This window comes from Zalophus californianus, chromosome 17, assembly GCF_009762305.2.
Source record: "Zalophus californianus isolate mZalCal1 chromosome 17, mZalCal1.pri.v2, whole genome shotgun sequence".
Taxonomy (NCBI): domain Eukaryota; kingdom Metazoa; phylum Chordata; class Mammalia; order Carnivora; family Otariidae; genus Zalophus; species Zalophus californianus.
In genome coordinates, this window is record NC_045611.1 from 38,576,504 (window position 1) to 38,602,904 (window position 26,401).

Consider the following 26,401-nt stretch of genomic DNA (forward strand, 5'->3'; position numbering starts at 1 on the left):
AAAAAAAAAAAAAATTGTTCGTCTCTACTTCCAATTCCTGGCACAGAGCTCCCAAACACCTTGGAATTTCCCGGGTGACAGGAGTGCCTGGTGTCCTAATGAGGCAGAACTTAGTGGGCACTAGAAAGACCAAGCTGTGATTAGAAGCTTGGAACTTTCGGTCCCACCCCTCATTCTCCCGGAAGGGGAGGGGGACCAGAAACTGAGCTAACGATCAGTCATGGTGAAGGTTCCATAAAAACCCCAGAAGTAAGGGGTTCAGAGAGCTTTTGGGTTGGTGAACATGCAGAGGTGCTGGGAGGGTGGCCCCTGGGGTGGTGGGGAGGCTCCGCAGCCTTCCCACATACCTTGCCCTACGCATCTCTTCATCTGGCCATTCATCTGTAGCCTTTATCCTAACCTCTGTGATAAACCAGTCAATGTATTTCACTGAGTGCTGTGAGCTCTTTTAGCAAATTCTCAAACCCAAGGAGGGGATCACGGGAGCCCTGATTTATAGCTGGTCAGTGAGAAGGACAGGGGACACCCCTGGACTTGTGACTGCTGTCTGAAGTGGGGGCAGTCTGGTCTGTGGCATCTGCGCTAAGGTCGGGGAGAGAACGTCAGAACCAAACCGAACCGTAGGACACCGAGCTGGTGTTGCAGAGAATCGCTTGGTGGGGGGAGTCCCCCACGTGCGGTGTCAGAGCGCGGTGTGGTAGTGCGTGCGGGGCGGTGGAATAAAGGCAAGAATAGGAGTGTTCCTCCCCCTCCTTGCTTTGGCTACTGGCTTCTGTGCAGCTGGGCCATTCACATCCCGGCTCTAGAAATGAGCATAGAATCTGGGTCGGAACAACCAGCAGTTGGTAGGACTGAGAGGGTGTCCTGAGGGCTGTGAGGGTCCACGTCCACTTCTCCCACCTGTGCAGAGAGGCGTGGTCCTGAGTCACGTGGCAGGGGGTCACAGCCCGGCTCTCAGCAGGGTCCCAGGAAAGGGATCAGGGGCCCTACATTCATCCCAGAATGAGGCTGTCACAGAGACACTGTGCAGATTTCAATTCAATTAGGGAGAAACCCACCCAGTGATGAACAGCTCCAAGATATGAAAACAGCGCATTCAAAAGCACAATGGACACAGTGATTGTTTCCTTTATTCAAGTCAGAAACAATGCGACATCTCACTCAGGCACAAGCTGATTATCACATGAGTCAAACTCTGAGGAACAAACATAATTCAGATGCAAACCTGATTTGGGGAAACAAAGCCCATCCAGTCCTCATCAAGTTAGGACAACAATGATACAGAAACACTGAGCTTGGCAAGGAGGGGCTTCCTGAAAGTACCCAGGTCCTCCACTGTTCGGTCCAAGGTCTTTTGCACATTGATCTCTTCTACAAAGGTCAAGGAGTAAGCAGTTAGGAAAATCAATAAGTCTTCAGAGCAGAATGAGGAGGAAATTAGCAAGGGGTGACACATAGTTCATAAGTGGGGGCAGTCAGCTATCTGGAGCACCCCCTGGGGCTTTGGGGGTTTTTATTGAGGTCTAACCTACATCTAGGAAATTGCACAAATCTTAAGTCAGTGAGACTTCACACGTGCACACACACACACACACGCGCGCGTGCACGTAAGTGTGCATGCATATGAGCACCTCCTAGGGCAAGATAGCTCCCTCAGGCCCTCCCCAAGCGTCCTGCCTCCAAGGGTGACTGGTGTTCACCCAAGTTTTACCTTGTTTTTTTTTAACTTCATATAAATAGAATCATATCGTATGCATTTTTTTTTTGTCCAGACTTCTTTGTTCAAACCATGTCGTCATGAGCATCTGTAGTCGGTGTTTTTCAAGTGGTGGAATATTCTATTGAGTGAGCCCTCCACAACTGTGTGTCCACTCTACTGTGGATGGGCATTTGGGTTGTTTCCAGTTGGGAGTTGGCACGAATAAAGCCACTGTGACCATTCCCGTAGATATCTTTGGTGGACGAAGCTCTCACTTCCTTCAGGTACATGATTAGGGTTGGCACTGCTGGGCCACGGGACATACACATATATGGCTTTAGCAGATGCTGCCCGAGAGTTCCCTGCAGTAGTTAAACCAGTTTGCACCACTCAGCAGACGAGGCTGCAGGTGCTCCCCTCCTCAGCAGCACCTGGTACTGTAGGGCTGTCTCACTGCTGTGACCCTGGAGGGTCACTTGGAACGAGGGCTCAGACACCAGCCTGACTTCGGAGCTCCCCTCACCTGGCTGGCGGGAGGCAGCCTTTTCTCCAGCGCTGGGAGGAGTGGGGGTGGGAGACCGAGGTGGTGCGGGTGTTAGGCCTGCCCTGCATGCAGGTGAGATGGAAAACGAAACCCGAGAAAACCTGCCCACTGCCTTTATTTTCTTCCTTCCTTCCCCAAGTGTTTACTGAGCACCTACAGCCCTGGGGCCACAGCTGTGAAGCGGACAAAGAGCCCTCCGCTCGTGGAGCTCGCACTAGTGAAGAGAGAAAGATCACAAACACAACTGAAAAGGGTAGTATACTCTCTCATATCTCTGGGGTCTTTTCCAGCACTAGGAAGATGCCCAACCCAGAGGGGTGCACTGTGGAAACACTCGTGCCTGCCCCTGGTTAGCTCAGCTCCCTCGATGTGCCTTTATCCATTTGTGTCCTTTTTTAAAATGTAATGTAATTTAATTTAACTTAATTTTAATTCAGTTAATTAACATACAGTGTATTATTAGTTTCAGAGGTAGAGTTCAGCGATTCATCAGTTGCATATAACACCCAGTGCTCATTACATCACCTGTCCTCCTTAAAGCCCATCACCCAGTTACGCCAACCCTCCACCCTCCTCCCCTTCCTCAACCCTCAGATTATTTCCTAGAGTAAGAGTCTGGTATGGTTTGTCTCCCTCTCTGATTTCATCTTATTTTATTTTTCCCTCCCTTCCCCTATGATCCCTGTTTTGTTTCTTAAATTCCACATATGAGTGAGATCATATGATAATTGTCTTTCTCTGATTGACTCATTTTGCATAATCACTTCTAGTTCCATCCACATCGTTGTAAATGGCGATTTCATTTTTTCGATGGCTGAGTAATATACCATTGTATATATACCGCATCTTCTTTATCCATTCATCTGTTGATTTGTTTTCTGAAAAGATGATCTCAACACCCTTCTTGATGTAGGTCCTCTCCGTGGGGGTGGGGTAGGAATAAGTATATAATGGAGGATGTTGCAAGGACTGAGGGCTACAGATAACAACGCAGAGAGGGGGAGGGGGAGGGCTGGGTGGCTACAATTTCAGATCGAGTGGCCAGGCAAGGCGTCACTGAAAAGGTGACCTTGAGTCAAGCCCTGAAGGAAAGGAGGCAGATATCTGGGAGAAGGACAGCCAAGGCAGAGGAAGCAACAAGTGCAAATGCCCTGGGGTGGGGACATCCCCAGCCTGGAGATGGAGCTGAGAGGAGCCAGTGTGGCTGGCAGAGCAGGGGGGCGGGAGAACAGCTGGAGATGACTGAGAGGCAGGGGAGATGAAGCAGGGCCTGGTGTGTTGTGGTGATTGTTGGTTTGTTGTGGTTTTTGAGAGGGGAGTGTGAGTACCAGGAGCTCAGTTTCCGAGTGTAAAGCTGGAGACCGAGTGGGCGGTTGTGCGGGACGGACTAGGGCCAGGAGGGAAGTCTGAGCTGTCAAGCACCGTGTGGGACCTGAGCCCCGTGGGAGAGGAGACGTGGGAGCAGCAGAAGTGGAGAAGGAGGAGCAGCCGGCCAGGGGTTGGGGGGCCCGGCCGGTGCAGCGGCAGCGGTGGGCATAAGGGAGCAGCCTGCCAGATGCTGCCGAGGGGGTGGTCGGGCGGCAGGAGGACCGAGAACGAGCCCGTGTTCAGTGACGTGGACGTCATGTGCAGTGGTCGCCTACAAGGTGGCCACCGTGATCGGAGACCATTTAGTGGGGTGGTGGGAGCAGGGGCCTGCCAGAAAGCACCAGAGAATGGGAGCCAAACTGGCAAAGTCATTTGAGGAATTTCACTGCAAAGGGCAAAAGAGAAATGAGCAGTGGCTGGAGATGGAAAAGTTGCTTTTCTTTTTTAAAAGATTTTATTTATTTGAGAAAGAGTGTGAGAGAGAGAGCAAGAGAAGGGGGGGAGGGGCAGAAGGAGAAGCAGTCTCCCCACTGAGCTGGGAGCCACCACTGAGCTCAATCCCAGGACCTTGGGATCATGACCTGAGCCAAATGCAAAGACTTAATCCACTGAGCCACCCAGGTGCCCCTGGAAGAATTGCTTTTTAAACAGCTTTATTGGGATATAATTCTTATCCCGTAAAATCCGTCCACCCTTTTAAGTTTGCCATTCACTTTTGCTAGTGTATTCATAAGATTGTGCACCCATCCCACTATCTAATCGCAGGGGATTTTCACCAACCCAGAGAGAAACCCCACACCCATGAGAGCTCACTGCCCATTCTCCCCTCTCCCAGCCCCTGACCACCACCCATCTGCCTTCAGTCTCTATTGGCTTGCCTATTCTGATATTTCATGCAAGTGGAATCATGCAATATGTGGTCCTTTGTGACTGGCTTCTTCCACTTAGCACCTTTCCAAATTCCTCCATGTTGTAGCATGTATCCGTATATAATTCCTTTTTTTTTTTTCTGAATAATATCCCCTTGCATATTATATACAATGTATAGACCACACCTTCTTTATCCATTCACCAGATGATGGACATCTAGATTGTGAACACTTTTTGGCTGTTACAAAACATGCTGCTAATGGACATTCATATACAAGGTTTTGTTTGGATATGTTTTCAGTTCTCTGAGGCATATATCTAGGACTGCAATTACTCGGTCTTATGGTAACTCTGTGCTTAATATTTTGAGGAACTGCCACATTTTACATTCCCACAAGCAACATATAAGGGTTCCAACTTCTTCCCAACCTCATCAACACTTGTCATTGCCTTTTTTATTTTAGCCATCAGAGTAGGGGAGAGTGGTATCTCATTGTGGTTTTGATGACTAATGATGTTGAGCACCTTCTCATGTGCTTATTGGCCATCTGAATATCATTTTTGGAGAAATATCTATGCAAATCCTTTGCCCATTTTTGAACTGGATTGTCTGTTGTTGAGCTGTGAGAGTTCTTTATATATTCTGATACTAGTCCCTTATCAGATATCTGATTTGTAATTTTCTCCCATTCTTCCTTTTTTTTTTTCACTTTCTTGATGGTGTCCTTCGAAGCACAAAAATTTTTAATCTTGATGAAGTCCCATTTATCTATTTTTTTGATCATTTGTGTTTTTATGTCATATCTAAGAAACATTGCTTCATACAAGGTCATAAAGAGTTATTCCCTTGTTTTCATTTAAGAAATGATCTATTTTTTTAAGATTTTATTTATTTGACAGAGAGAGACAGTGAGAGAGAGAATACAAGTGGGGGGTGGGGGTGGGAGAGGGAGAAGCAGGCTCCCCATGGAGCAGCGAGCCTGATGCGGGGCTCGATCCCAGGACCCTGGGATCATGACCTGAGCCGAAGGCAGACGCTTAACGACTGAGCCACCCAGGCGCCCCAGGTTAAATTACATTATTAAATGAATTTCATCTGTTTCTTCTTTTTAAAAATGTGGTTATTAGAAAATCTAAAATTATATATGTGGCTGACATTTGTGGCTTGTTGAGATTCTGTTGGAGAGACCCTAGGGGGAGGACCCCACATCCAAAACAGCCCCCAGCATGGCAGGCCTTCCTGCCGCGACGTCTGTGCCGCCACCTGGGGATGAGCCTCCAAGTGCGTGTTACAGCAGGGCCATGCCTCAGAGGAGGTAGGGGCCCCGGGGCCGGCTCATGAGGACACAGCTTCGTGAGGACACAGCCTGGAGCCCAGTGCAGGCGTCCTTGGACAGTCCCTGGGAGGCAGCCCCAGGGAGCTGGGGACCAGGCTGGTTCTCGTTTGGTTTAGGCACAGGTAAATAATGCACATTTTTCAACACTGGACTCGCCCGAGGCACAAGATGCCCACACCTAGAGATTCTCGGCTGCCTGCACGGCTTCCTCTGAGCCATGATCTCGTTGCCCGGGAAGCCCGTAGGTCACCAGCACCTGTTACAACTGGTTTTTCTCTTTATTCCCCCCTCGCATGCACGTACGTGTGAGATTGCTGTACGGTAAATAATGTGTGTGGAGCAGTTCTACTGAATTTCATACACCCATCCCCGTTGGCTACTTATCGAAAAGGGCTATGATATTGCCCACAAAGGCAGTCTGACTCTGTCCCTGTTGCTCAGCACTGGGCTGGCTCCCTTCTCTTCTGCTGCCTTAAACAGCAGTGCTAGGAGTATCCTCATCTTCTTTCCATTTGAATTATTTTATTGTAATGTCTTCCCTGAAGTGAAAAGTGCTGGCTGCAAACTATATACAATCTTAGGGTTCCTGTGACTTTTTTCTTCAAATCACCCTCCCAGCGCACGGTAACACCAGGTACGTTCTCCGAGGTCTGTGTGCGCGTGCGTGCTCGGTCTGTGCGCGTGTGCGTGCTCGGTCTGTGCGCGCGTGCGTGCTCTGTCTGTTCGTGCGTGCGTGCTCCATGCGCACGCGCGTGCTGTCTTCCTATGCCCCTACCAGTTGCGGGTTTGAGCGTTTGTGTTTATTTTTACCAATTAATTGTTAGGTAACAGATACTTCCTGGGTATTATCCTGGCATTTGCTTAATTGCAGATGAAAATGAGTAAAGTCCTTCCCTTAAAACTCACACAAATTAAAGAAACAGCCACCATCTCGATATCTGTTTAGAGAAACACTTTTCGGCTCCCTCTGCTAGCCAGCATTTGAGGTACTCACAGCCGCCCAAGGCTGCAAGTCAGCGGGCCGGGCCCGAGCTTCACCTCCTGACCCACTGTTATCACAATGGTCCAAGAAGCCATTTATCTCCTCCAACAAACAGAAAACACATCAGACGGTCCCTCTTCCCTGTGTGGTGTAGACAAATCCTGGCGTTTTTTTTTTTTTTTTTTTTTTTTAAGATTTTTATTTATTTGACAGAGCGAGAGAGCACAAGCAGGGGGAACAGTAGAGGGAGAGGGAGAAGCAGGCCTCCCACCAAGCAGGGAGCCCGATGTGGGGCTCGATCCCAGGACCCTGAGATCATAACCTGAGCCGAAGGCAGATGCTTAACCATCTGAGCCACCCAGGTGCTCCGAATCCTGGCATTTCTTAATTGCCATATTTTTATTGTTCAGGATTGAGACACATTCTGGTTTATCTGTAAAAAAGGTTGCAGGAGACATGGCTGATGTTCTGTTCATGGCTTATTAAAAGCTCAGGAAGGGGAGGGGGTGGGGGGATGGGTTAGCCTGGTGATGGGTATTAAGGAGGGCACATTCTGCGTGGAGCACTGGGTGTTATGCACAAACAATGAATCATGGAAAACTACATCACAAACTAATGATGTAATGTATGGTGATTAACATAACAATAAAAAATTTAAAGAAAAAAAAAAACCTCAGGAAGACCCCAGTCCCCGTCCCCTGGGGAACTCATAAAAGGACTTTCTGGTGGAGCCACATCCTGGCCTGGCAGGTGACCTAGGAAGGCAGGGAGGAAAAAGAGAGAGGATGCGCCTACTTGCCCACTAGATGGCACCTCTCAATAACTAATGGGGGGAGTATCGCTTCCTTCCAAACCTGGAGCCCCAGCCCTGACAAACCCAGCATTGCAACACACCCCAGTCATGTTTACTTCCAAGCCAGACATCTGAAAAAAAAAAAAACACAGAAAAATAAAAAAGTTCATTCTAGCTAAAAATACACCATCTGCCTGTGAAAAATCTTGCTTGGCGCTGTCATGTCAACACCCAAAGCAGGTTAATAACGGGCCCAGAACAGATGGTTTCTTTTTATAATTATTGGGTCTCCCCACCAACGCTTCCTCCTCAGCTTGCCCCTTTGCCCTGCTGGCAGCCCCCTGCTGTTTCCTGGCCACCCCGCTGCCACTGCCCAGCCCGCCACCGCCCTGCCAGCCACAGGGGGCCAGCCCATAGCTAGCCCTCTGCTCAGGCCAGGGCCCCCTCACCCTCTGCTGGGAATCAGCCACAGGGGCCCGGGGGGCTTTCAACACCACCGGGGAAGATGACCACCAGGAGGTGACCCAGCCTTGTCACCCCCACTAGCAAAGAAAAACTAATCAACACAAGATGTCCGTAATCACCCATCAAATCAACAAAAGTTTAAGACACTATCATCCTATTTCTTGGTGAGGATGCAGTGAGATGTGTACCCCCAAACACTGTTGCAGGGAGAGTGATACCGATGCTTACTGTCTAGAAGGAATTTTGACTGAATATAAAACCTTAAAAAATATTGCATACTTTTTAATCCAGCAATTTCATTTTGAGGTATCTATCCAAAATACTATCTGTCATAGTCTAAAATATGAACAGAATGTTAACACAAAACTATTCATCGGGGCAATGAAAACCACACCAGGGATAAGGCTAAGTATGATTACACATATTTACACATATATACATATATATACACATATTTACAAGGAGTTTTAAATTAAACACAAATGTTAATTGATAAAAGCATCAAAGAGGTCTAAACAGTAAGAATGGAAATATTTTGGAAATGTGCATACATAGCATTAAAAAAGGTTTGCAAGAAATGTATCAAATGTATTAAGAGTGATTTTCTGGGCAGTAAAATTTGTAGCGGTTTCATTATCCTTTGCTGGATTCTTCTAAGTTTTCATCCATCAACACTGACAAATAAAAGGAAGTGAATGGTTTTCAAAGACTATTTAAAAACTGACGTAAGGAATGCACAAGAAATTGGTACAGCGGCTGCCTCTGGGGAGGGGCCTGGGGCAGGAGTTGATGGTGGAGGAAGCCTTGCTTTTCCATTGTACTGTCTAGAGTCTTCTAAGTCTTCTAAGTACCAGGCTGGAATTATCTATTAAAAAATAAATAAATGAAAATTTTTGCCAAGGAGACACAGAAATAAGAATCCTAAAATCACAGGAGCCGAGAGGAGAGCCTGAGGGAAAAGCCAGTAAAGTGCTTTCACCTCCTGGGGGAGACAGGATTTGAGGTCTGGGCTGCCCTCTCGGGCCCAATGCCCATCACAGTCACCCCAGGACCCAGCTTGTCCAGGCTGACTTCACTCAGCGAGGCCTGCTCCATCTGACCGGACACTGGTCAGGAGCTGGGTCAGGGTTTTTCCCAGGAATAAAGGCAGGCAGGCCAGGGGAGGGCCTTCAGTGGACATCAGGGCAGAACCTCTGAGCTAGGATCCCATGTCCGTGAGTTCTCAAAGAAGGTTGTTGGGGAGGTGGGGGAAGCCTCACCCATTCATTGCTTGTGTGTTGGGCCCAACTGTCCCAGACCCAGGGGACACGGGGTCCTAGTTCAGAGAGCCTGCCCTGATGTCCACTGAAGTCCCTCCCCTGGCCTAAATCAGCACTGGTTCTAATTCATCCTGAAGTTTTCTTTTCACACACAGAGATGTCAGAATACCACTTCTCCTCAGCAGGAGTGCCTCCTTCCATATCCCCAGGGCGGCCTGTGCTGTTTCCCCCTTAGAGAGAGCCCCAAGCTGCTGCCCTGGCCCAGGTCCTGGGGGCCTGCGGAGGCTCGGGCAGTGTGCGCATACTGGAAGCACAGAGGAGCCAACACAGGAAAACCTGGACAGTCAGGTCTCAGGCACTGGAATTGGGAGGCGTCTGTCATTCTTTAAAGCCACAAATCCAGAACCTTCCCTAATGACCCTGGGTGTTAGAGATGCTTTTACAGAAAATGTGTGAGAAAAGCCCTGTTCAGAAAACATTTATTGCAATTTGATGACACCTAGTCAAGTAACGGTTCTGAAAGCAAAGTGAATACGGTATTAGGGGAAATTCAGGGTGGACACATTGCTTAGATCCTACCACGTCAGAAAAAGCAATACTCTTGGCTGGAAGTATTTAATTTTAAAAAGCAAAACTCAAGAACTACCACGACTTGTCCGATGGGGAGAGAAGCCCCTGGGAGGGTGAGAGCCCAGGTGTGCTGCACAGAGAAGGGCTGGGGGCCTGGATGTTTGTGGCTTCACTCAACAGGCGACTGACCCTGTGTGGGGCCACTCAGAGTCACTGGTCAGGGAAGGGGCACATGAGGGAAAACGTGAATTCCAGCACGGGCCAGCTCTCAGGTCCTGAGACCCTGGGCCCCGGGGAAGGAACCAGTCCTGTAACGGGTGCTTCGGACAGGGCTCATCTTCACAGGTGAGGAGATGGAACACGAGGGCCTCCTGCTACGCTCCCATATGAGTGACAGTGGATTCACCCATGTCTGGAGCAGGCAGGGCTTCGCTTCCTACCAGCCTCCCAGCGAGAGGGTTGTCACAAAACACAACATCTTCATAAATAATTTCCAGAACATGATACAGCATAGTAGTAGCCGCTCCAGCAGATTTCACTCCATTTAAGGTAACACACTGATGATGTGGGGCTTCCCCAACTCCCCTGTCCCCTCCTGTGAGTCCCGAGAATCATCTAAATGAGACCCGCACTTCCCAGGAGGAGCGACCTAGTCATCATACTGAACTTCGGCCCGGAGCTCCTTGGTGACGTAGTTCACCAGCATGGCCAGCAGCTGCTGCTTCAGGGCCTCACTGCCCATGACCAGCGTGGTCAGCTGCACGGCGTCCATCCAGTCCAGGTGCCTGAGGATGGCGGTGGCTTCATTAAAGAGCTTTTGCTGCTCAGCAGGCGGCAGCTCCATTATGATCTGAGGAATCGGCTTAAATTGTCCGCTTGTCATCCACGCACCTAGTAGACCCCCGACAGCACCCCCTAGAAAACAAGGAAGGTTCAATTAGTTGGTTCAATCAGTGCTCTTACTGAGAGCACGTCGGCTGCCATGACGAGTGGGCACATTCACGCGGGGGCCAGAACAGGCTCGCCTTCGTGCCCGCTCCACCCCACGGTGTAGGGGAAAAGGGTTTATGGGATCTTCGGTCCATTTGGCTCAGATAATTGACACCCCAAAGTGCCCTTCCCCAAGCTGTGCACTCACAGATGCAGCACGAAGCACCTCCCACCTCACAGCTCTGCTAACAATAATCTTCTCCAGGGCCTGCAGGTTTCCTGCTTCCCACAAAACTCTCTCTCATCGTAAAGGAGACAGCTGAGAAGCAAGTGCTTTTTCAAGGAGAATCATCTCAGTGCTGAGGCTGAGTTTTCTCCATAATATGCCCTTTGCCCCTGAACTTAGGAAATTTCTAGGGAAATCCCATGGTTAAAGGACCCTGGGGACAGAGAAGGAGACCTTTACTCTGGAAGCAACTGTTTTTCATGCCAGCCCGCCAGAGTTGTATGATGATAACTATCAAATATAACTTATTCAACTATTTCTCTTCCTGTGACCCCAAAAGGGCATAACCATTATTTTTAAGTATAAATTTATGATCAGATCTAAGGTTCATGATGTTGGGACTAAAAGCCCTTATGTCAACGGAAAGTTCTATCTGATCAGGTGGGATGCAGGTCTGCTACAGGAAGGTGCCTTGGGGCAGGGGTCTCAAACTCAGGTGCCAGGCAGGTAGCTGAGAGGAATAAATAGGGCTGAGTGAGCCTGTGGGTGACGGAGAGCTGGGTCCCTGCCTAAGGGGCGGTGGCTACCCCTTGCCAGCCCATTGCTACCACACAGAATGCCAGATGTGTATCCTGAAAAAGTCCCATGATTTTTAAATATTGATGATCAGATATTAATAGATGCAGCCCAGCTTGACATAGTGACTCTCTCTGAAAGAGCAGAGTGTGGAAAGGAGAGACACTAACTTCACAGTGGACAAACCTGGCAAATACCACCTTAACCAGATGATCAAGGTGGACATCGCCAGGGAGGCCTGTGGATGTCACATGTCCCTGAAATGGAGCTATGAGACAGGCGCTCCACCTCCGTCAGCAGTAAGCTTTCCAAAGGTCCATAACTCCGGGCTAAGCAAGAGAAAGCCCTCAGGCCGACCCAAACAGGGAGGCATTCTACAAATACCTGCCCAGTACTCCTCAAAACTACCCAGGCCATGAAAGCAGCAAAGTCTGAGGAACTGTCACAGACCTGGGGAGACTAAGGAGACATGAGGATTAAATGCACTGTGAAATCTTGAGGTGGATTCTGGGACAGGAAAAGAACTTAATGCAAAAACTGGCAAATAAAGTCTGGAGAGCAGTTAATAGTGATACATCGGTGTTGGTTTCTTACTGTTGCCAAGTGCACCATGGTAACACAAGGTGGTAATGTTGGGGGGGGGGGACGGAAGCTGGTATGGGACATGTGGGAGTTCTCTGCACGGTCTTGCCAACTTGTCTGTGATTCTACTACTATTCCAAAATAAAAGGTTTATCCAAGAGAATACAGCCCAGGCCAGAGAGAACCCGGTTGTGGGCTGGACCCCGCCAACAGGCAGTAAAACCTGCAACCCTCTCAGGAAGCCAAATGTGGAGGCATCTGGAAGCACGCAGCTCTCCTGGGGCTGAGCCCCGGCCAGCATCGGGCCCTGGAGGCTGAACACTGCCCCTGGACAGCCCTCCTCTCTGCTCCAAAAGAAGGGAGGATTCGGGGAGGGAAAACCAGTCATTTACAAGTTGTACTGAACTTCTCCCCATGACACCCGTAAAGCGCTTAGAACCGACAAGAGTTGCACTCATCTGCACTAAACCTTTATGAGAACATCAATATTTGATTTAGAGCAGCACTTAATGCAAAAAGTCACCAGGAATATCGACCAGCAAATTACTAACTCTTTGGACAAGGGGAAATTCCTTGATTTTCTGGGTAAAATGATGCTCCCACCCACGAGGGGCTGCAAGTAGCGAATCCCCCGGGTTCTCCTGGCAGACATCCTGTTCTCTACCAGCTTTGACACCATCCGAACAAGATATATGCTCCCACCATGGCACCTGGGAACAGCCACATGATAAATGATCCCAGCAAGCCCTCCCCTGAGCACATTAGATGGGGGCGGGGGGCAAAGATACAGAATGTCACTGAGGAAGGAGGCAATGGCCGTGTTTCCTCCCTCACTGGCTGCTTCTTGGATGGTGAGAAGCTGAAGTCAGGACTCACTAATTCACAGGCTGGAAAGAGAAATGTACGGGTGGAAGGTCTGGGGCCACGCGCACTCTGATTTACTCCCCAGTGTGATCTCAGCGTCATGAAATGTCCCTGAATGCCAACCCTGCCACGGAAAGGCAGAACAGGGCAGGAAGCCATGCTGGGAGCCAGAAGCAGAAGCCAACCCGGACAGACAGCAGTCATCTCTCCAGCCTGTATTCATGGGAGGACTGCAGGCCGAACTGTGAGCTCTCCCACGTCCCCAGCACAGGCTGCCCAGCACAGAGCAGGCATTCAGCAATGCGTCTGCTGAGCCCAACACGGCAGTCCAGGCCTTTGCCGCTCCCATGTTGCAGGGTCCATCTGAGGCACCTCACGGAGGCGTAATCCAAGCCCCCTTCAAGTCAGGCCCACACAGCAGCCAGCTCTCTGATGCCACCCTGGCCCACGGTTCAGGCCACGCGGGAATCCTTCCTGCTTCTAATAAGCCCAAGGAAGCAACCCCATCCTAGCTCCAAGGAATGATGGGAAAAATCAGCCAAACCTCCATTCATTGCCAGAAACTGGCTCTCAAGGAGAAGCAGGTGGGAAAAGCGGGGGTCGGGGGGGGGGGGGCAGGGATGACCCCTCTAGGATATTTGTTGCATTAGACTGTTTGCTGTCAGAATGGGGAGTCTCTCTGAATGAGCTCATGTACAATGGCCAGACGGCACCTGCTCCTAGGAGGTGCTCAGCAAATACAGCTTCCTCCCTGGTTCCCTTCCGCAGGGACATGTAATGGGGACGGGGCAAGGAGACCATCCAAGGCACCCAGGATACCCTGATGTCTTCAGACGCTAGGACACATCCCTGAGGGGAGAGGCACCCTCCAGGGCTGCTGACACAGATGCCATTTGCAAGAATGCCCTGCATTTCTGAGACCTTCACACTCCGAAGCCTGTGTTTTCAACAGGATGAATTAGGGACACAAAGATCCAGTCACAGAAGCAATCTCAACTCAACAAACATCTCCCACATGACAGAGAATTTTATGAGGTCTCTGTGGTTTCAAAGGCCTTTTTTTACAACACCCCCAAGGCTGGCTGCCCCTGTGAGGCGCTTGACTTACCAACAGCTAGTCCGGGTGGGCCTCCGACCAGACCACCCATGAAGGCCACAGCCCCTGTGACCAGGGCGCCCTTCCCAGAGTGCTTGACGGCCGCCTTCATTTTCCTCTCCCCAGAGATGGAGCACAACAGCTTCATGATGTCTTCCACCACGATGGGCATCTTGGCGAGCCTCAAAGGAAGCATTTCAAAGGGAGAGTTTTAAGGAGCGTCAGAGCATCTGCACACAAATGTTACTCTTGCTAGAGTTTCAAGGATGAGTCCTCATGTAAAGCACAGGAGCTCTGCCGTAGCCAGAACCGGCACCCAGCCGTGTGAGAGGTTCCTTGTCACAGACGAAGCCAGGTAGCATTTAGCTAATAAGCAAACAGAATCAGCAGAATGGATGAAAGGTCTTCCTTGCCCTCTGCTTAACTTCTGATTTACGAAAGATTACGGAGCAAGCCCGGCCGCAAGCTGCAGTGGTTCATCACAAGTGAGGAAAGCGTGCCCTCTCTTGCATCAGTGGCCTTCCTGCTGTCTCAGGCATCCCCAGGGCACAGAGCCTGGCGGAGGGCAGAAAGTCCCAGCCTCCAGTCCTCTGTCGTGTGACAGGGCAACGGAGCTCCGGCCAAGCCAGAGAAGGGGAAAGTACTGGACTCTGTGACCACCCTGGCCTTGTGCCCACACCCGCCGGCCCTGGGACCCTGAGCAGAGCGTCAGATTCCTCACCAGTAAAAGGGATATAAGCCACCTACAAGCTGGATTCTGGAAAGGTCTGAGTAGAATGGATGCAGAGGTACCTGGTGAGTCTGGAACACTGCGGCCCTCAGACATGATGGCTCTAAATGAATATTCTGTTACTGAGACACACCACTGGTTTTTCTACAAAGCAACCACTCCTAAGGCCCATCCAGTTCTGCATGGGGGGTATTAAAGGCAGGGACGGGACAACCAGTAAGATGAAACAACCAGAGAATGAAATAAACCAAAGAATTCCGGGGGTTTGCATATGTTTGGAGAGACAGACAAATGGACTTTTGGAATAATGACCTTGGAACAATTCTCTGCAGTCAGGAAACTGTTTGCCACACTGGTGGGAAACTGGCAGATAGGCAGGGCAAGGGGAGGGTGGGCTCTGCCCCAGGGTCTGTGGGAATGGGGACCCACAACACTGACAGGCCACCTGGCCGGGCCCAGAAGTAAAATCAAAGTGGCCACGAGCTGGTGCTTCTTCTGGCTTCAGCTGGACCCAAAGCTCGAAGGGCACTTCCTTTCCATCACTCCCCTTTTTATGCAAGCAGTCCCTACAGGAACTCGACAAAGTTTGGGGCACACCCTATTGCTCAATAACTCTTGGTTACATCTCTTTTTTGACCCAAGGTTAATCCAGAACCAGCCTCTCACGTAAAATCCTCCTCCCAGTCCTGGGAGAGAATTTTGAGCCCCTAGAATGAGTCTGTGGGTCTGCTGGATCACCACAGTCAGGGTTCAGAACTTCTCTGCCATGCCAGGAGAGGTAAGAAGTGTCCTGTGCTCTGGCCCCTGCAATGTTCTGAGCTCAGCAATTCTCCACAAGCGCATAGAATCACTGCCGACCTTGTTAAATGCAGCCAGTATGCGTGGGCTGAGATTCTGCATTGGGAACAAGCCTCCAGCTGGTCTCTAAGCCCTCTTTGGACAGCAAGACTCTAAGAGAGCATGACCCAGACATTTGACATCGGCTACTTAGTCCTCGAGTTCAGAAAGGGCAAACAAGCACCCCAAATGTGTCTGTTTGACCAAGTGGGGTGTAGAGGCAGCAGAGGGGCAGGGCAGGGGTGCTCAAGGGACTGGTGAAGAACTCAGGTGTGCCTGCCCCTGCTCTGGCTCCATGTGTCCTGGACCTGCCAATACACCTCTGGATTCCTGCCCCTTTGCTCACTACCGGCAACCCCTTGTAGACGGAGTCCATGCCACCTCCTCCACTGCAGATGAGAGCCCACCTAAGGGTCATGACTTGTCCACACACATAGGTCACAATAATAAAACAGCATTAGAACAGCAAAGGAACTGTACATGGCAGAAGTCACTGAGAAACGAGGGGATGGAGGATGTGACTTGATTCACAGCCACGGTTCTGTGAAGCTATGTAAACAAAATGAGTTTTATTTCAAAAACTAATTTATTTCAAATACTGATAACCAAAGGAATTAATATCATGGTAAAACCTTAGCTCAAAAACCTAACATTCCTCCTGTAAAACATCTAATCGTTGCATAGTTTATATCTGGTTTATATCCAGCTTTCTATCTGTCAGTTATGCTGGGAAAAAGGGGCACGAAGCTCGGTCCTGGGAAGGCCCCTCTGGAGGCTGCAGTGAGCTTCCCATTTCCAGGCACGTGAAGACCCCAAGCATGGTCTGCAAGGCTGGCTTCCTGGCCGGGGCACTCTGCCCAGACACCACTCCTAAATAGGGTTTCTGCAGGATTATGGACCCGCACTCTGGAAACACTTTCTGCACAGCAAGAAAATGCATGGAAAGGAGGCAGGAATCAGCCACTTCATACTAGAGTATCCATCAAAAACCTAGCTTCCCATTTGCTCTGAATGACTTCTTATAAACCCACAGGGGCTAATAAGGCATCATCGTGCAAAGGCTACTCCCAACCTCCACTCAGCCCAGGCAGACCAGCACAAGGCAGGAGCCCAGGGCTCTGTCCACCTGGAGGGCCAGCAGGTGTCCCGGTGTGTGGGAGGGCAGGGGAGGACGTGGCCCATCACTGGCGGGGTTCAGCAGCTCCGCACCACAGGAAGAGGTAACACTGTGGCTGCCTCAATCCAAGACAAAGCTGGTTTAATTTCCCTGTGAGAATGATTTTAGACGTTAGAGCATCAATAGACTTGTGGAAGGAAGGTTTGTCACCCCATCTCCTGACTCCCTGCTAGAAAGCCCAGCCTTCTGACTTCTCTAGGCTTGCGGGATTGAGGAAGGAAGCCAGTCCTGTGTCTCCACCCCTCCCCCTCCCCCACCCCTCCCACCCCCCCCCTACCCCACCCCCCTACCCCACCCCCCCACCCCGGTTCCAGGCTTGCCTTTGTCTGTAAGCAACAAGGAAGCCAGTAAGGAGGGAGGAGGGAGTTAGAGTACTCTGATGGGGACAGACCTCAGAGGGTGGGAATGGGGCCTTCCCTCCCCATATCACACCTATTTCAGAATCGGATTTGTCCACAACACGGGCTCTGGTCACAGAAAGCCATCTGCCAGCCACAGGGAAGGCAAATGCCCACTTGAAGCCCTGCTTTCTTGCAGGCACCGGGCTGGTCTGCTGATGACAGCAAGGTTCTGGGGAAGGTGGGAGATGAGCCCATCCCCGAGACTGCAGCCCAACTTTCGGAGATGGACCAGATTGCGAGAGAGCAGGGAGAGGAAGGGTTTAGAGCTAGCACAGACCTCCGGGCACCCTGTTTAGACCAGTCCCCACCAAAGTTTCCCCGCAGGGCGAGGCCAGGGGTGCTGACTCACCAGGTATCCTAGGACTCTGTCCTGCATATATAAGCCCTGCCGCCCCACCCACGCACCTGAGACACAGAGGAGGGTGACACACACCCCCGGGTTACTGAGGATGGCACATACACGTGGGTAACTGGGGCGGTCATACACGCACCTGGGTCACTGCAGGGCGCACCGCTGGGTGCCAGGGCCCTGAGTCCAGGTGCCCAGATTCTAACCCCAACTGGGCCGCTGTCGCTTACTTCTGGCGTGACGTCAGCCTCCCCGTGCCTCAGTGTCTTCATGTGGCAAATGAATACCCCAGCGACGTGGGGCCGGCTCGCAGCCCGCAGGCCTCGCGCACCGCGCCCTGGGCGCCCCAGCTCTTCACCTGCGGAGACGCGGCCCCCGCCCAGCGGAGACCCAGGCCCGCGCTCCTGCGGCCGCCGCCCCGCCCCGCCAGGGTCTCCGGGCCCCGCGGCCGCCCCAGCGCGCAGGCCCCACCCCCCGCCGCCTTCCGGCTCGCCCGCGCGGGGGGCCTTCCGGTCCCCACTCACCAGGCGCCGCGCCGCGCCGCGCTTGCGTAGCCAGCCGGCCCCGGCTCCCGAGCAGCCCGAGGGCGCAGGCGGCGCTCCTCCTCCTCCTGCGGCCCGGCCTGGGTGTGGCGGGCTGAAGTCCCCGTGGGCCGCAGGCTGTGCTCCTTCCGCCCGGCACCAGCCCTCTGCCGCGGCCCGCGTGCGTTTTACCGGGGCTTCTCTCGCACTTTCCTGAAGCTGGGAGACGCCTTTGGCCCTTGATTCAGGATCTCCGACCCTCGGGCTTACAGAGCCTCCTCCTAACCTTCAGTGGGCGCGGAAGAGAGCCCAGCGGCCCCCGGAAGCCCAAGGTTTCCTGAGCGTATGGGCCAAAGTCCAACATAGGCTGCCCCCCCCCCCGCCCCCCGCCCACCTGGTGCCGGCACCAGGGGTCCCTGGGTGTGGGGTTTGAAAGGCTAAGCGCTGGCTTTACTCCTAGGGTTCCAAAGGCAGGGGGAGTCAGGTTGGGGAGCATCTTGGGAGGGGGCAGAGGTGGAGGGGGGCGGTGCAGGGAGTAATTTAGAGGAAGTATGGAGAAGACCCCCCCCATCCCATACACACAGGGTCTGGCCTTGATCCATCTCAAATCTGACAAAGGCTCTGGGGGCTTCCCATGGACTAGCCCACTTAATCCTGACCGCTGTCCCCCCACCCAGGCGCGGTTACCACTGCCATATTACAGAGAGGTGCAGAGACGGGGGTCTGCTCAAGGCCACCCAGGTACGGAGAGTCCGGGTTCAGACTCTAACCTGGGTCCACCTGGCTCAAAGCCCTCGCTGTAACCAGCACTCTGCCGGGCTTTCCAGGATGCTGGACACACGCAGAGGATGGGCCTCTCACACTGCCAGGGCCGTTGGGTTTCTTTTTCTTCTTTTTCCTCTTTTGAATGGGAAAGTGTTTTGGGAGTGTGTAAGTATATATACACACACACACATCTATACGCACACACGCATCTATATACACACACACGCATCTATACACACACACATCTATATACACACACATCTATACACACACACACACACATCTATATACACACATACATATACACACACACATCTATCTATACTAGAGTATACACATGCCCCAATAAGGTGGTTTTTAAAATATATATATATTAGCTGACTTAAAAAACCTGTACATATTTAATGTATACAACTCGATGAGTCTGGGGATAAGTATGCACCTGTGAGACCATCATCACAATCTATACCATAAACGTATCCATCACTCAAGAAGTTTCTTCCTGTCCTTTTTATTACTATCACCTGTGTATGTCTGTGTGCCTGTTAAGAACACGTAACATAAGAGTTACCCTCTTTAGTATACATTTAGTGTACAATACAATATTATTAGCTATAGGCAGTATGCTGTGTAGATTCCCAGCATTTATTTATCTTACAGAACTGAAACTTTGGACTCTGAACTATCATCATTTTGTTACTTCCGTTTACCTCCTGTCATTGTGAGAAAGGGCCTCAAGCATTAAGCAGGGTTCCCTGGGCACAGTGAAATAACCCCTTCATTTCTGAACAGGAGCTTTTGCTTGAGTTTGGGTGACTTTCAACAGTGAAAGTTCACTGAGGCTAAGAACAGCTCAGCCATCTCCAGGCTCAGGCCTGGGGGAGATTCTCCCATTGCTCTGTGGGCAGCTCCCTCTGGCGACTCCTTAAAGAATTGGGCAGCTGACTCCCCCAGAGGTGGGGAGGGGAGCACTGGTAGGCAGGAAAGATGCTGGAAGGAAAAGAAACTGCAAAGTCGGGGCCCTCCAGAGAAGGTGAGCTGTAGGAAGTCCGGCCAACTTTGCACCTGTCAGCAACCCGGGACCTTCATTCTGATATGAATGAGTCATAAAATGGTTGCACACACGGAAGCCCATCAATGTACCACAGTCTCCTAGTGACACCCAGGCCTGCCGCAGAGCAGGTCCTGTGAATGTGGGGTGCACAGTGGGGCCCCCATCATGGTGACTGTGCACTGGCCCAGCATCCAGACAGGGCTGTCATGATGCTTACCGTCCTTAGATCTGGCTGGGTGACCTCGGGAAAGTCATGCAACTTCTCTATGCCTCAGTTCCCTCATTTGGGGGAAATGACAATAGTGCCACCTCAAAGGGTTATTCTGAAGACTAAAGGAGGTAATATGTAGGGATCTAGATTACTCTTGTTTATATCATAGGGTGTGAAAATGGAAAACATCTCCAGAGTCCCAAATGTGAGCCTCATGTGCCCAGAGAGGCAGGAACTCGGATTCCACTCCCACTTTCACAATCCACCATCCCCAGCCCACGATGCTGGGGGTCCAAGAATCCCCCAGTATTCGAGGCTCTGTTCACAGAACCAGCAGTGGACTTTGGCCCGTACATTCACCAAACATTAACTTAGCACCTTAGGCTTCCCAAGGTCCCTGGGCTCTCTCCTGCGCCTGCTGAGGGGAGGGAGGAGCATCTCTTGGCCTAAGGGTCAGAGATCCCGAATCAAAGGCCAAAGGGAAACAGGGTCCCCAGAAAGCCTCTCCAGGCTTGAGGAAAATGCAAGGTGCAAGGTCCACCTAGAATGCGTCTGGGCTGGGGTAGAGGGCAGAGGCTGGATGTGAAGGAGTGCAGCCCGGGCGCCATGCGGCCCTCTGAGGCCGGCGCCTTGTTCCCCCCCACCTTTTCCAGAGTTCCAGTTAGCCAGCTCCTAACTTATATGGCTTTTTCAGGATAATCCCACCCAGACCCAGGGCTGGATGATCCCACAAACAGGGTACACACACATAAACCCCTGCGACCTCTTAATTAAAGCATATGAGTAAACTTAATGTCATTTTGAAAACTAAAATCTTACGGTCAGTGTTGTTTGTATTTTAAATTACCTCTAAGGAGGCACCACAGTCTTGTGCTTAGGGATTCCCAGGGATCTGGATCCAGACTTGCAGCCAGTCATTTGCCCCAAGGCAGCCATAGAGCCAGGGTTTGGTGTCAGGAGAGGTTCCAGCCCACAGAGTGGGCCTGGGAACCCCTTCCTCGCAGCGCTGGGGGTAGAGGAGGTCTCCCCTGCCTCCAGGCTTTTCCCCAGGATGCATGCCATTCCTTTCAGATGTGAGATGTTCAGTGCACTGCCAGGCACATATCAGGTGGATCTATTAGTTTGCTAGGGTGGTATAACAAAGGACCACAAATTAGGGGGCTTAAAACAGGACTTTATTGTCTGTGTTTTGGAGACGAGTCCAATGAGTTGGCAGGCCCAAGCTCCCTCTGAAATCTGTGGGGGAGAATCATTCCTTGCCTCTTCTGGGAGTGGCCGGCAGTCCTTGGCAGTCCTTGGCTTGCAGCAGCGCCTCTGCGCCTGTCATCACATGGCAGGCCCCGTGTGTCTGTGTCTGTGCCCCAGTTTCCCTCTGCTTATAACAACACCAGTCATATTGGAATAAAGGCCCACCCTACAGACCTCATCTTAACTTGATTGCATCTGCAAAGACTCTATTTTCAAATAAGGTCACGTTTACAAGTACCAGGGATTAGGACTACAGATATCTGTTCGGGGTGACACAATTCAACCCCAAACACCAGGAAGTCAACAGATACCAGCCGTGATGATAAGCATGTTGAGTGTGCACATGGTCCTTGCTGGTACAAGGAAACTAGCAGACTCAGCCCATGCCTTGCGTCAAAGTCACTGTGCGCAGAGCCTCCTGCCTCTGGTCATGGAGGAGCTTAGTTCTGCAAGGGCTGTTGCCAGACAAGCTGGCTCTGGGACTGGTAATGAGCCTGTCCCGGGCTTCATCGTTGTTCTTCTAAATAATCGGTGTTTACATCCTTCAAATATTTTTAGACAGCTACCCTGTCCCCTTGTCATCACTTAGCGCCTCCCCCGACATATTTGCCATGGTGCGTTATTATTTATTATTATTATTATTATTATTTCCTCCCTGCACATTCCCTTGGTCCCTCCGCCACCATCACTGCTTCGTGAATTTCCTCCAGGTTCCCAGCCCTGCAAGCGTCAAGTTACTGGGATGGAGCATCAGAAGTCAGTAGTCAGGTGACAAGGGACAGCTGACAGGCCCTCTGGGGTCCTACTCTTTTGTCAGTTTCCCCAAAGCCACATCAAATAAAGAAGACGAACTAAGTAAGAACAGCATGCTCACAGTGCAAATGCAGTTTCCAGACAAATCCCCTGCCCCTGCTTCTATGCAGACGGTCCCCAATTTCCTCAGCTATGAAATGAGGATAGGAATCCTTGCTCTCAACACCCTGGGATTGCTGTGAGGACGGATGAGGGCCAGAGAGGAAAGTGCCTTGTAAACTGCAAGGCAGGGGGAGCGGCAGTACCAGATCGTCTTCAACGCACGATTGGATCTCTGCAGAATGTTCCAGGGGTCTGCTGCTCTAAAAGCTAGAGATTCCAAGCTAGAATTTACAAAATGAACTTGATAGAACTGAGATTCACCCTAAAATCTGTTTGTTGAAAGAATAGAGAGGTGCCCCACTTCAAAATCTACCATCAGATTTTAGTATTCCAAGTAAGTGTGGAACTCAGATCCGGATGGGCGCTTGGAGACGAGCTACAGATGCCCTGAGGGGGCTCTGGAAGGTTAAGCTGCTATAAAAGATTTGAAAAAATAAAACAGCCACCTTGTCTTCCATTTGAGATCTCACTGAAGAGTTCTCTGTACCTGGAAGACTTATTTTCAGTCTGAGAAGAATGATTTTCAATGGTTCTGTTGAACATGCAATTCTCATGCAGGTACTTCTATAATTATCCTGTTTCAGTTAGAATACAGTTTCTGGAACAATAGGACTTTTATTGTATTGTCAAACCAGTTATAATAGATATTTTATTACAGAAAATGATGGTAGAGTCACTATTATGATTCTGAAGTTTTTATTTCAAATTGCTCATAGGATGGAAATTCTCTTTCCCGAGTAATTTCTACTTTAATGCTGCTTTGGTTGTTTTTGTTTTCTGTATTAAACTTTGGTGTGTTCAAGACTTTGTTCAAATGGCAGAATGCGGGGTGGGTTTTTTTTGTCTTTTGGTGTTTGTTTGTTTGTTTGTTTGTTTGCTGCAGTACAGACTGTGGCTGAGTCCCCCTGGTGTTTATTTGTTTGTGTGTTGTTAGCATGTGGTGCACACGGTTTCTTTAACCTACTAGCTGCGTTGTTGTATGTGTGTGCTTTAGTCTGCTCAAGCTGCCATAACAAGTTACCGTACACTGGGGGGCTTAAACAACACTGATTTCCCACAGTTCTGGAGCCTGGAAGCCCGAGATCAAGGTGCTGGCCAGGCAGGATTCATTCAGAGATCTTCTGGCTTGCAGGCCTGCCATCCTGCGGTGGGCACTTAGGACCTCTTCTTTGTGTTTGTGGTGGGGATGGAGGATCCAAGTCTCTGGTGTCTCTTCTGAGAACATGAATCCTATCACATCAGGGCCCCACCTTATGACCTCCTTGAACCCTCATTACCTCCTTATGGGTTCCATGCCCAAAGACAGTTACACCGGGGCTTACGGCCTCAACATGAATTTGGGGGCACATAATTCAGTGCATAGTACTGAATTTTTTTTTAATTGCTGAAGGAATACCCAGAGACCTTGTATTGAATGAACCTGATAAACAATATTTCAAGAAGGAGTAAATAATGTTAGTGAATATACAATAGAGACCTTGATACTTGAGGCACAGTTCAGTTAAGTAACATCCTATTTCGATGGTAATCCTCTGTGGGTGGGGAGAAGAGGGGAGGGGGGAGGGGGCAGGAGTACCCCCCTTAATTCACTGGTGTCGGACTCCCAGCTGTTGGAAGCCCAGCCTAGATCTGGAAACATGTTCCTTGACTCCAGCATGATGGTCTTAGCTGCCAGGAAGTCACCACTTCCAGGAAGGTCCACAAATCTTGGATATCAAATCTAACTTTAGGCCCAGGGGACCTCTCCATAATGAAAGGATTTAAGGACCATGAAAATTCCCAAATAGCCACACACAGAGCCACCTGTGAGACCAGCCACCATTTCCACACGTCCCGGGTGAAACACACTCTCAGCTTAGAGCCCAGAACTGCTGATGGGGTCACAGGTCCTGAGCCCTGGGAAAAGCCGAGGCTCCCCAATCACAGTCTTTAACTAGATGGAGCTAAAATCTAGGCGCCCTGGTTTCCAGATGATTTCTTGGGCTCCCCAAGAAATAGAGAGAGGAAAGGACTCTCCGTGGTTACGCTGTCAGTAACAGAATCGGAGGAAAACTCCTCGCGGCCTCTGTTCTCTCCATAGCACACTCTCTCGCAGGGATGGGATGGAGGCCACTGTCGTGGGGGCTGCTGAGGGCCTTTGAAGGCAGGGAGGCTGAGGGGGGTAAAGTACACGCACACATTATGAATATGGAGACAAGAAGACAGGAGAATGTTCTAGGAATTCTCCAACATGAAAACGATCCCATAGTTGGAGCTCCTAGAAGAGAGGCACCTTGGAATTCACAGAGCATTCTTTCGAGGTTCAGCAGCATTGGGGGGCACCTGGGGTCTTGCCTTCTCCTCCACCCCCTTTCCCATCCCACAGCCGGCTGTCCACTGCAAAATTTCAATTGCCTTGGGGGAGCACGTGCCTGACGTCAGGATGGAAACCAGCAGGGACAGGGGGGCTCCTGGCACACATCCCTTTCCTGTTATGAGAGCCCAGACTCACCCTATTACCATGGGTTCCCATGGCTTAGCCACTGGGGTAAACAATGCTCCATTCACCTCAGTACTCAGGCCCTGGTGATGGGGAGTTTGAGGTGAAGGTGTGGGAAGATAAGCAGGTATCACCTCTGGCAATTTCCGTGGGTCAGGAATTCAGCGATGCAGAGAGCATCCAGCACCCCCAGTAGCCATTTCTACCAGGCCCCCTCCTCTGACCATGACCAAGCTTCCCGCAGGTGCCTGGCCTTGAGCACTCGCTCCCCCTTCCTTGGTCAAAGTCCCCACCGCAGGATGTTCTTTTCAGTCGCCATCAGGCTTTGCTATCGAAGCCCAAGCCAGCAGCCAGCCCAGGTCAGCGAGCAGCAGGGCCCTCAGCGCCCTGTCCCAGGGATCAGAGGCCCATGCCTTTTGGTGGCCTTGGTGGCGGCCGGGCCAGAGTCGGCTGTGCACAGAGCGATCTGAGTTGCCAAGGGATTTCTCTCAACTAAGCTCCTCAAAACATCTCCAGGAACCTCGAAAATTACAGCGCATACATGGTGGGAGCAAGCAGCTTCCGATAAGGAAGCAGACAATCTGGGGAAGACATTGGCATAGGGAGAGGGGGACCACAGTGGAGGCCCCCCATGCCCCAGCTCCTGGGGACCGGGGTTGGGGGGAGCCCGCATTGCTTCACCCTGAAAACAAAGGCCCTGGGCACATCTGCTCCAGCAGGGGAGGGCGCCACACTGGCTGCCAGCTCAGCAAAGCAAGCAAGACAAAGGGCCCAGCCAGTCCAGTGCGCACCTGACAAGTAATGAAGCCCTAGTGGAACATTGTGTGTGGGGGTTTTTGAAGAAATGTGACCGCGCTCCCAAGGCCCCGCCTTTTCACCGGGCTGCTTTCTGCTAAGGTCCAGCAAGTAATTTGCATGCCATTTCAGTAAAACTGAATTGTGGCTGAATGTTTGTCTTATTTACATAACATACAGTCTTCCTTTCCTGTATTATTGAGATAATTGAGCCTGGAGGAGGATGCACAGTGGGCAAAGGGATGGTCTCCTCCCAGCCAGATCCCGGCGTCAGTCCTCTGAGTCAGACAACTCCTGCTGTCCACCTTGACTGTGGGAATAAAGTAGACCATCAGTGCTCTCACTTTACTCAGCCTGCTTTTCTTGAAGGGAAACTCCAGAATCTGTATAGGAGGCTTGGGGGCAGCCATGTCCTGGGAAGGCTAAGGTTTTACGTTGCAACTTTTAAAAAATGTAACACTTTCTAAAATTCCTTTTCTAAAATATATACCAGACTGAGGAAATGTCAATCGTTGGATCAAGAATCAACACTAACATCACCTTATCTGTGATTATTGCTGCATGATGGGTTAATTCAAAACTTAGTGGCTTAAGACAACAATAAAGGTCTCATACATCTCACAGTTTCTGTGGCTCAAGAATTTGGAAATGCTTTGCCTGGGCAGTTCCAGCTGGGGTCATAAGGCTGCAGTCATTTGACGGCTCGACTGGGGCTGGAGGATAGACTTCCACCATGGCGCACTTATATGGCTGTTGGA

The 26,401-nt window shown here is 50.8% G+C and overlaps 1 protein-coding gene across 5 annotated transcripts; it reads right to left on the reverse strand.

Annotated features, from left to right (window-relative positions):
* Window positions 1-9,779: 9,779 nt before the first annotated feature.
* C17H19orf12 (chromosome 17 C19orf12 homolog) lies at window positions 9,780-18,440 on the reverse strand. Of its 5 annotated transcripts, none has more exons than XM_027619570.2 (3): window positions 18,180-18,440; window positions 14,174-14,343; window positions 9,780-10,802 (listed from the first exon to the last, which is right to left on the reverse strand). In XM_027619570.2, the coding sequence occupies exons 2-3, from the start codon at window positions 14,331-14,333 to the stop codon at window positions 10,537-10,539; spliced, it is 426 nt and encodes a 141-aa protein (XP_027475371.1). In that variant the 5' UTR covers window positions 14,334-14,343; window positions 18,180-18,440; the 3' UTR covers window positions 9,780-10,536. The 5 variants fall into 5 exon arrangements, with proteins under 5 accessions (XP_027475371.1, XP_027475370.1, XP_027475368.1 ...); XM_027619569.1 differs by lacking the exon at window positions 18,180-18,440 and adding an exon at window positions 17,886-18,141; XM_027619567.1 differs by lacking the exon at window positions 18,180-18,440 and adding an exon at window positions 17,886-18,141 and having other exon boundaries at window positions 14,174-14,527.
* Between the last annotated feature and the right edge of the window lie 7,961 nt (window positions 18,441-26,401).

Coding starts and splice junctions, on each gene's coding strand:
- C17H19orf12 (XM_027619567.1), bottom strand. CDS start 14,357: ATGCTTCCTTTGAGGCTCGCCAAGATGCCCATCGTGGTGGAAGACATC. Junction 10,803..14,173: donor CCCACCCGGACTAGCTGTTG/GTAAGTCAAGCG, acceptor CTTGTTTTCTAG/GGGGTGCTGTCGGGGGTCTA.